The following is a 10979-nucleotide window of genomic DNA, read 5'->3' on the forward strand; positions in this document are numbered from 1 at the left end:
TCTGAGCATCAGACATACAGGAAAGGAAATTAAGGGTTAAATCTAAGGCAGCAGTTATTGGGAAAGGTCGTAAGTTCTGGTTCTTCCAACAGCTGAGCAAAACCACAAGTGTTAGAAGACCAGCTCTGAGGTCTGATGCCATCCTTCTGTCTTACCCACTGACAACCCTCAGCACAAGTTGTATCTCATTTTCAGCCATCACAGAGAACGATCCTTTTTTACTTCTGCCCGCCCCCCTCCCCTTTTAATGTTTGTTTTTTCTTTTTGTATAATATCAAAGTTTAGCCAATACTTGTTACGCTGTAGGTATCCACGATCAACAATGACAAACATGATGAGAAAACAAGAGGCTGTCCTTCCACGTCCAAGAGCAAGTGACTGCATAGAAGCACGTAAGGCTACTGGTGGGTCAGGTGGTGGCTATCACGGCTGCCAGGACCGATAGGCAGTGTAGTCTCGTGTTGGTGCATAGGATGGGTAACCCTTGTTCTTCTGGTATGGTGGATGCCGAGGTGTCATGTTCATGTAGTCACTCTGATGGTACTTATTCTTTTTTGATTTTTGCTGTGGGAGAAGGGGGAAGAGAAGTGTGAAATCATTTCTGCAATAGGTCTGTACCACCAAGGGTGAACATTCGAAAAGGGAGAAGAAAGGGAACAGGGATCCTTTAGGCAAAGAGGGTTTGACTGTTAATAAGACCTGAGAAAAGTTAATAATGAATTTGATTAGTTTTTCCTTTTTTGAATTAACAAATTGTCTCACCTAACTCTCATATTAACTGCTGACAGTCCTGATGCAGGGAAGCAGGCATATTTATAAGGCAGCTACAGGTTTAAATACATTTACAGAAGAATTAGAACACATATTCTCATAAAATAATCTATGGAACTTGCCCAACCTGAACATAAGTCTCCAGTTTATTGGGAGATTTACAGTGTTAGTTCTCCAGGTAAAGAAATGCTGCAAACCGAGAATGCAAACTGATGCCTCTCGCCATCAGTTCTCAGCTGTGGAATGACTCAGCAGAAGCAACACAGTCTGAGCATTGAAGGCTGTCCTCATGTATCAGGAAGAAAAAAGAAATTAGTTTAACTCAAACAGAAGAAGAGCAGGAAAAATCAGCCCAGGCTACATGTGTCATGGTTTGCCTACCATTTACAGCAGGAACACACAATGTATATGTTGTTCTGAACCTTCAAGGGACAAAAGACTCAGAGCTGATACTAATCTTTTTTTCTGTTTCACTATCTGGGCCTCAAAAATCTGATTTCCATTGTTGAATTTTGCCTTTTAGTGCCCCTGTGAGACAAAGGAGGCATAATGTTTTTCAGAAATAAGAGTAGCAGAAGACAGGTGAAATAATTTGCCTGTAATCACAGAGGAAGTTTGTGGCTACCGCAGCATTTAAACCTCTGACTGCAGCAGGTTGTGTACAAGGTTGGTGTTTTTATGTAGCTTAAGGCTTTATTGATCAGGGGTAGGTAAAATGCATCTATGCTTTTTTCTTCATACTTATCATACCTCTTTTTCAACCTCATTTTTACTGAAATGTCTTTCCTGTAGGGTAGGTAAAATGCATCTATGCTTTTTTCTTCATACTTATCATACCTCTTTTTCAACCTCATTTTTACTGAAATGTCTTTCCTGTGTACATAAATATTTGTATATGCTGCAATATAATTGTGATGCTGTGGAATTGGAGGAGGTTTGCATTAGAAAATCTGATGGCTGAGTTATGCTGTATGTGTAGAGTGGGGCAGTTACTGTGAAACATTTTAAGCTTTTTTTTTATATTGTTATATATATATGTAGGGTGTTGAATGCAAGTTACATACTGCTTAAACCATGCAATGCAATCAATGCCTGTAAGTCATTAGATATGAAAGCTTTACCTGTATGTGTTCATCTCCATAATGTAGGATTTTTAATTCACCTAAGAGGTAATTTTGCATGGGAGAAAGACGTTTTGCTAGCATGAGTGAGTGCTGGGCTGTTCCAGAACCAAAGACTGGTACTTTTGGAGAGGAAAGCTGTTTTCCTCCAGGAAAGGCAGAACTGTTTGAAAATAGGCAAATCTTCAGCTGCTTTCAGGAGCTCAAGTGTTGCCCTGTGAAGTATCATATTTTAGGACCTTTTTTTACAATTCATAATGTCTTCTAGACAGCTGTATTTGCATTCAGCAACAATAAATACATCCATGCTCAGAATATTGTCAGGAGAATACCACCAGCAGCAAAAACAGCAGGTAAAAACTGATACAGTGACCAGCACACATTGGAGTGCAGCCTTGCCACTCTTGCTGCAGGCAGACATGCTGGTAGCAAAGTGTGTAGCCATTAGGTACCAAACGAATAGAGCAGAGAGAAAATGCTTCAGATTGTAAATGATGGATTTGAAGCTACAGTATCTCATCAGGGCACAGCGCTGGAACACCAGCAGCTGTTTGCTGTAATCCTCTCAGCTCTCCTAGGACTCAGCCTCTACAACAGAGCACAAAGAAAGACCACTTAACCTGCCTTTGCCTTTTCCTGTGGCAATGCCCCATTTGATTGTTTTCCATTAGAAACAGCCATATATTGAGCAACTGTATTTTTGTGAAATGCTTAAGAGATCTCAAGCTTCAGCTATCAGGGAGAGAGGCTTTCTGTATACATGCAACGTTTAACCTGTCAGGAACTCTGCACCCTTTATACAGGCTACCTTGTAATGCGTTAAAAATCCCTATTTAATGATAAAGATACAGGGGGGAAAGGCAGATTTCAAGGAACAGAGCTCTCCACAGTCATTGTTCAAGTCTTTCCCACATAGAGTAAGTAGTGTAAATCGGCTCTGGGAGATCACGACCCTAAGACTTGTCTAGGAAGGTGTCCTTCTGATGCCTCTGCATGATGCCTCATTCTCTCTTTACTCCAGCAGGCAGAACTGGATGTGACCTGGGCCAGCCAACTCTCCAGAGAGATTAGAAAGCAAAAATATTGAGCCATAAAACTGTTTCAGCTTTCGTAGGGTTAATATAGAGAGGCAGATGAGGGACTACTGAGATCCTGGTGCTCCTATTCCCTTTCAGTCAAGCTGCCAGAAATAGCCAGTACTCGAGGGAATTGCTGGATAGGCACAAGACGTTGGTGCAGATGGTCTTGGGCCAACTGAGGGTTTCCTAAAAAATGTTTCTCTGTAGGTGAGCTCCTTCTGCCAGTATAGTCTCAAAGAGTTTTGCCAGGAATGCTTGTAGTGCTAGATTTCCCTGACAGGGGCAATGGCAGAGCTGGAAACAGCATGCCAGTATTGCTGGTGTGCAGGACACTCCCAACGCTGTAACACTATGGTGTTACTATTTGCTTTAGGACTCTGCAAAGGCCTGACTGCCCACCTGGAGAGCATCTGGTACTTCAACTCTTTTGGGGCATAGCATGGGTGTGCATATATATCTGGGGTGAAGACATACTGTGATCCTGAAGTGAAGGGATATCAGTGAGCTTGTGGTAAGCATGGCAAGTATAGCCTGAGAAATGAACTAGGGACAAACAAAGAGCATACAGAGCAAAGGAAAATAGTAGTTTCTTACCCAGTAGTTAATAAAAACCATGGTTATTACCATACTGTAGAAAGCAAGGACTCCAATCACTGCCACCATGATCCACAAAGGAATTGCAGACTGAGGCTCTTGTGTTTGGATGGGTGTCTCTTTAAGGAAAAGAACAGAGAAAGCTTGAAGTACATGAAAGCAGAAACCTCAATCTCTGCTTATTTACTCCTTGTTCCAATGTGCCATTTGTATTAATTGTAATTTTAAGATGCCTTCTTCAGGGCATGAAGAGCAGGAATATAGTTTTATCATGCAACCCAACATTTTTTTATTATTTTTTTTTTTTATTTTTTTTTTAGGAAACAAATGGCCTCGAGCCATCATGTAGGGGGTGTATATAGGGAGGATAGTGGCCTACGGAGATTTCCCAACTTACCCTTCACATGAATGACAGTCCCATTGCTCTTCTCATTGTAGACATATGGAGGTGGATACATGGCCTCGATTTTGCAGAAATAGATGTCGGTTTGGCTGGCACTCATATTCCAAAGATTGAAGATAACTTTGTCTTTATCATGAATCCCCTGGCAGTTGAATTCTTTATTTGAACTACTGCTAATTTTGGTCATGTTCCATGAAATAAAACAAACTTCAACTGCACTGTCTGTTCCTTTGTGCAGCGAAGCTCTAAATTCCTTCCCTGTTCCATTGTATGTATAGTTGCAGACTAGAGTTGCAGTTTTGTTAGCTACAATGAGCAAAGGACGCTGAGCCACCAAAATCTTGTTTTCTGGAAGGGAGGAGAGGGGAGGGAAGAAAGTGAGAAAAACATTTGTTTATAAAATAAGTACAAGACTTCAGAATGACACCTCCTCCTGTGCAACTCTTCTGTCTGTCTCCTCTCCCTGGCTGACACTGCCTACTAGGGAGTACGTAACCACCAAGGTGCAGAAGCAGTTTCTCACGGGAGCTCTTGTTGCAGCAGTCCTCCTCTGTATAAATCATTGCTCAGTCACTAGGGGAGACTGTGAGGTCAAGATTGTTTTTCTTCAGTCGGAACACTAGTGCAGAAAGTGGCCCATATAATGTCAGGGCTCAGAGGGCTGCTCTCTGTGTGTGTATATTTAAGGCCACCTTAGTCTATCCTTTCCTTAGCAAGCAGATTCCCAGGATACACTATGGAGTGAAAATACTGTTAATTAAATATTATTTATACATTTGCTTTTTAATCCAAGGACAGACTCAAAGAGGTTGCAAGCAGAATTTGCTGAACCATTTCAAGGGTTTAGACCTTGGATGATGAGCGCTAAAAGCATGAACTGCTGTCAATTTAATGTAAAATAAGTAATTTCTCTAGCTAGCAGCTGTAGTAGATTCTTAATCTCTCAAAGGACTCAGGAGCTGACTAATTTGACACTGCACTGGCACTTAGCACTTGAATGGCTTGCAAAAAAACATGTCACATGAAGCTATAATTCAATTTGAATTGACTGGACTGGTCCATAAACAGGAAATGTTTTCTGACATGTAGACCTCTGTGCTACCATCTGCCAAAAATGAAACACTGCAAGGACTATGCAGAAAGACAACTTCTTCCAAGAAAAATCATCCTGTGTACAAATGAGGCACTACTTTTCAAATTATACCCCCTGAGTAAGAGGAAGGGAGTTCTGGCTTTTAAGCTAGGAACTTGCCAGGACTAAGGACAGCCCTTTTGTATGTGTATATGACTGCATAAGTCTTCATGCAAGCTCAACTCATATGAGGTCTTGGTAGCCTTTTATAGGTTCCTGAGAATTGGTGTGGTTGTGAGAATGACAGGTGTATCTCTTGTCCTCAAAATCTGCTGCAAAACCTGTAATTTTTCTACTTAACCCATGTGATGTGACTTAAAAAAGGCTAGTAAGGGGAATGGAGTGGGAGGAGGCCAGATCCAGAATGCCCAGAAAACAAGTATTTCATTGTGTTTAACAATATTTAGGACCAAATGGCTACATTTCGTGTGTTCACACCTGCATAAGAAGATGAAGTACCCCTGTCTCTTGAGTAAGATATTCCTTTGGGATGAACATGATCCAGGGAGTAAAGTAAACAGAGATGCATGAGGTGGCCAGGACTAGCAGTAGGGTGTGGGCAGTAACAACAACCCACAGCTAGAAGGTTCTTCAGTTACCAGCCCAACCCATGAAACTGCTGAAGTTGTTCATTTTCTCACTGACAGTCGTATTTACCAGCCCTTTCTTCTCATGAGAGCCAGAAGACATGAGATAGGGAATGCTCTACTGCCTTGACTTTAGCAAAGAAATATTGTAGTCCATCTTCCTTGTGCCTCCTAGTTCAACATAGTTAGCATGGAGGGTGGAGCAGAGCTCGTCACTGCTCTGAAATCCCATGTTTGCAGGGAGCCCAAACACTGTGAAACTTTTTGTTTTGTGAAACACTCATTGAAGGATGAGCGTTTCCAGGCTTTCCAGCAGAAAGAGACACGGATCTTGGAATCCTGGAACTGAGCGGCAGATTGATAATAGACAAGGCACGTTTCTACTGGAGGTGCTACCTGTGGTAAATTTTCATCGAAATGAAGACATTTCAGCAAAACATTTCAGTTTCATCGAATCAGCATTTTCTGACAAAAGCTCTCGCATAGGCTTATAAGGCATTCTAGTAAGGGGTGAGGTTTGGATTCCACCCCTTTAAATGAGGTATTTGATCATTTTTTTGTTGGCCAGAAAATTGATCTTTGGCCTAAGTGGCAACGTGCAAGTCTGCGGTAGAATTGTTCTACGTTTAGCACAGCAGAATGCTACATATCTCGCTTAAGACAGATTTATTCTTCTGATTTGCACTGCAGTAACGCCCAGCACTACAACCCTGGTTGTCACAGGGACTGAATACACCTTCAGAAGACACCATTTCTGTCTCAGAATTTACAACCAAAATAGGCATCCCAGAACAGACGCTTGCAGAAGTATTACACTTCAGAAAAATGCTCGCCTGTTTTTCACTGCAAGTATTTACAAAAAACTAATGAATGTTTATTGCTCAGTCTGATCAGATTTTTGCTACGGCCAGAGGAAGGACAAAGAACACTGAAAATCTCATCACTGAGGGACTGCATTCAACCGTTATTTACACTCATCTTCAGACCCCAATGACTTACCCCCACCTTTTGCTGTTGTCAGCTAATTTGGATTTCTGATGTATAGTACGTAGCTTCATGCCTTGAGCTCCACTATTTAACTACAACTTTGGACTATTGATGTCCTTGCCATGATACTGTGCTAATTGGCAACTGGTCTCTTTTGATACAACAACCTAAAAAAGTAAGTTCCTTCAACTTATTTCCACTTCTTGGATATGTGGCCCAGTCTGTTTGCCTTGGCATGGAGGCAGGGTGTTGGTAACCCAGCCCCATACTGCTGATGTTGGGATGCAGGATGGCTGAGCAGTGGGGAAAAGTTTATTTGTGGATTATTAAACGAAGACTGCTCCTACATGATTTAAGCTAAGCACTCAAATCTGCTTTCACAAAGTGGTTCTACTAGTTCAAATATAAATTGATTGAGGGAGATTTTTGAATTGGTTGGGCTGTAATGCCAGCAGAGGCCAGACAGGCTTTATCCCACAGGCATGTTAGACTGGCCCTGCTGTCATCCTCCTCCTCCAAGCTTGGGGTTTTTTTTTAATTGAAGAAAGTAAATCATGCCAAAATGTGTATTAGTTTCACGGGAAAAACAGAGTAAGGCCAAACATCTCTTACTTCACTTGTGATCTGAATAGGATTTGATTATATTCTTAGTAGGATCTGGGCCATTCTGAGCAAACATAGGCTGAGGCTGCTTTTGCCTTCACAGAGACAGTTTTTCTCATAAGTGTCGCTTTGGGTTTGTTAAAATGGTGAAACTCTGAAACATGTAGTATGTGTTTCCATTAGTGTATGCTTTCTTCTAAATAGGGTTACGATTGCCATTTCCAGAGCTCTGTTCAGTCATTCTGTATAGTAATAAATATCTGTATCTTGGCCTTACCCACCCAAGAAAAATGGCAGTTACAAAAAATCATTGTCTACAGTTCCAAAAAGCTGTGAAGTCTAAAAATGTAAAATCATGTAAGTCAATGTGCACAGGCTGCAGCTTTCTCAGGATCTTACGATTTATATGCAACAGTGTGTAAGATCTCTAAATGCTTGTTAAGCTTTTTTATACCTTATTTGTCATGCTAGACATTTGTTATAATTACATGTGAGATATTTTTTTGCATCATGAAAAAAAAATGCCATCCATATATAATATCCATAAAACACTGACTCTCTAATCATGGACTCCTGATGCAAGCAAAACTTCATTGAAGTTTTTTCTTTCTTTCTTATTTGCCAAGAAAGTGAAATAGAGATGACAAAGTATGGAAAATAACTATTTTGAGGGTTTTTTTTTTCCAGAGCTTTCCATGAATCATCATCAGCTATTGGAAAAAATATTCTGATAAAAATATTTTGTACTCTCCTTTCTTTCTTTTCCATGCCAGTTGACTTCAAGGAGCTTTTTGCCAGAGCAAGGAATCTGGGATAAATTGGGATATCTATAAGCACAGTATAGATATGGCCCACTTGAGTCCCTGGGGGGACGGGAAAACCTGAAAGGAGTTTAATCCACAAACAGAAAGACGTACAGCTAAACTATAAACAAAGCTATCCCATTTTTGCTGCTGGTGGTCTGTTGTTCAAATACCTTTACTCTTCTTTCCCACGTACAAGGGTCTTTCTCTTTACTTTGGTTTTAGGTCACCCAGCTGCGTGTCTAATGTGCAGCTGAAGGCATCTGTCCCTTCTAGCCGTTACACACTTGCTTTCTGCTAATCTTTCCTACTTTGGTGCAAGGGCTGCAGGAAGCATAGTACTTCATAAAGCCCAGGTGACACTCTTACTTTAATTAAACCCAGTGTGAACACAGGAGTTTTTCTTGTCAGTGTGGGATTTTTAATTTTTTTTTTCAAACAAGAATTTGTTGATGTCATCCCAATCTCAGCTAACCTTGCCTCATACATCTTCTGCATTCTGGTAACCTTAGTGGGTTAGAGGTTGATTTTCACACCCGGAGACCATAAGCCAGAAGGTTATGCAGGTAGTAAAAAGATTAGGTTATTTGTGGTACGCTGCAGTGGGAACTGGCTTATATTACTTATTTAAAAAAATAACAGGGACAGGCAACTTGATCTAGCTGCTTCTCAGGCAGACCATAGCAAGGTAATTATTTAGCCAACAAAACAGGGCGGGAGGGTCTGGGGGGGGCAGGAATCAGTGGAATCCCCTCCTGGAATCAGTGTGTTCTCTGACAACTCAGGGTCCTGCTGTGGAAATAATTATGATATTGCAAACACAGAACTATAAACATGGGAAAAGGACAAAGAAGAAAAAGCCTATGATCTCTTAAAGAAATGTAGATCATGGTGACATGCAAATTACAATGCCTTCACTGAGAAAAAGAATTATAGAAAAATAAAACAAATAAGGAAAAAAAAATATTCAGTTGTATCTCTCGTATTAGAAAAAGCAGCTCTTTAAAGATGTTATATATGTGAAAAGTTCTGTACTGGAAACAGATTTTTGTTCCTATCTGTAACTTCCCTGTAAAACACAAAACACTGATATTTGGAGAAGACCGGATAACAACAGTTCACAGGCCAGTGGTTTGAAAAATTGTCTGTTTCAAGATCATCTTAGCAAAAAGCCATCATCCCTTGCCTTGCTTTGCATTTTGATGTACCCCTTGGAAAGACATGTTAACTCTGAACATACAAACACTTCATCACCAAGACAACATCAAGACAAAATGCCCTCAGCCACAACAACTGAAGATTCATAAAGATTCACTAAGAATCAGGATTTAAAAAATCACAGGGACATGTTTCTGTTGAAGATATTTTCAAAAAGAAGCTAGATATTTAGTAAGTATCGTAAACTACTAAACAATGCAAAAATTAGGAACTCGGCAATTCCCATCCTCCCATCTTTGAGCTCAGTAAGCAACTCTGCTTTTGGTCCTTTTATTTGCTAGCTCTGTGAGAATGTGGGTGAGCTCCGCTCTGCAGCCCATCACACGGAGCTGGGCCATGGTAGGACCTGGAGCTTTGCACAGGAGACTTAGGGGTAGTGGAGAGGCTGCCCCAGGAGAGGCACCAGCACGAGGTCTGCTCAGAGCCCCTGTCCCTCTACATGAGCAAAATTTGTAAAGCCCATGAGGAAGGTGAAATGAACTCCCCTGTATCTATGCATGCAATTTTCAAGTGCATCTAAAGAGAAGTCAAATTAAAAGAAAGCTCTTGGGTCTTATCTTGGATGGATACTTGTGGCAGCGAAAAAAATCAACCTCTTAGTCATACCATGTGCAGTCTTAGCAGTATGCTCTGTCTCTCCCCTTTCATCCAAACACAGAATAATTTGTGCAAAAATAATTCGAAGCTATACTAGACCTTCTCTTTCCGATGATCAGAGTGAGGAAAAATAGTGGAAAGGGCTGAAATGGAGAGGGGGTTTGTTACCTGTTACATCAGCAGCGGGGATGAAGCAGAGCACCACGAGGATCCCCAAAAACATGGTGCTAATGGTGGGCCTGACGCCTTGTCCCCACCCCCTCCAGGCACTGCCACGTCTCCCAGGGCCCTGCGCCACCAGCCTTCCTTCCTTGCGGGGCCAGGCTGCACCCTCGGTTGCTCACACAGCTTCTCTCTTCCTCCCTCTGCAGCACATGATGCGTAGCCAAGTGAAACCACTGTAATGGCAACGCTTGAGCAGGAAGTTAAATTGTTTGATGACTTCAGCCTTAGGAAGTTGCCTCTGCAAAGCTCAGTAACACCTAAAAGGTAGTGGCAGCCCACCTTTCAAAACAGAGGCTCTCATCCCTGTATTGCAAGATGCATGCTTGTATTTGTGGCTCTGCAGGGTTGAAATGGGCTCTCCTCTATCAAGGAGAAAATGGTTGAAATGGGCTCTCCTCCTCTATCAGGGAGAAATGGGCTTCCCTAGAGTGCAACGCTGTTTCTTTACCAAGAGTACATACAGACGTACGCTGTTCCCATCATCATGGTAGAAGCAAACAGCCGTTTCCAAGTTCCTGGTGGCCAAACCTGGCCACTCAGGAAGTTGCATGCTCAGGAAGCTCCATCTCTCCTCACTCCTAGCAGCAGAAACTTTTCTTTCTTGGCCTGGTGGCTTGCTTCTGCCGGCCTTCCCAGTCCCTGGGAGCACTGACATATTTTGGCAGTAGATGATCTAAGTTTGCTCATTTTCATTTTTCTGCGTCTGCTTGCTGCCTAAATGCAGACCAAACAGTGCAAGAAATAGATTCTCTCTTTCTTAGCCCACTTTTGTGGTTTCTAGATAAATAAATATCCTGAAACCTTTTTTGAGTCATATGAGTGTACCTGCAGTTATGAATGAAATAGTCTCAGCTTAACT

At 41.6% G+C, this 10979-nt stretch overlaps 1 protein-coding gene across 1 annotated transcript; it reads right to left on the reverse strand.

The window, feature by feature from the left end:
• Positions 1 to 304: 304 nt before the first annotated feature.
• Positions 305 to 10352, reverse strand: CD28 (CD28 molecule). Its single transcript, XM_010176709.1, has 4 exons — positions 10064 to 10352; positions 3963 to 4316; positions 3566 to 3684; positions 305 to 564 (listed from the first exon to the last, which is right to left on the reverse strand). Exons 1-4 carry the CDS (start codon positions 10116 to 10118, stop codon positions 424 to 426), a joined length of 669 nt encoding a protein of 222 aa, XP_010175011.1. The 5' UTR covers positions 10119 to 10352; the 3' UTR covers positions 305 to 423.
• Between the last annotated feature and the right edge of the window lie 627 nt (positions 10353 to 10979).

The sequence above is a fragment of the Antrostomus carolinensis genome, unplaced genomic scaffold, assembly GCF_000700745.2.
Source record: "Antrostomus carolinensis isolate BGI_N321 unplaced genomic scaffold, ASM70074v2 scaffold1281, whole genome shotgun sequence".
NCBI classification, from domain to species: Eukaryota; Metazoa; Chordata; class Aves; order Caprimulgiformes; family Caprimulgidae; genus Antrostomus; species Antrostomus carolinensis.

Coding starts and splice junctions, on each gene's coding strand:
- CD28 (XM_010176709.1), bottom strand. CDS start 10,118: ATGTTTTTGGGGATCCTCGTGGTGCTCTGCTTCATCCCCGCTGCTGAT. Junction 3,685..3,962: donor GACTGTCATTCATGTGAAGG/GTAAGTTGGGAA, acceptor TTTTCCTTAAAG/AGACACCCATCCAAACACAA. Junction 565..3,565: donor TGGTTTTTATTAACTACTGG/GTAAGAAACTAC, acceptor CTTCTCCCACAG/CAAAAATCAAAAAAGAATAA.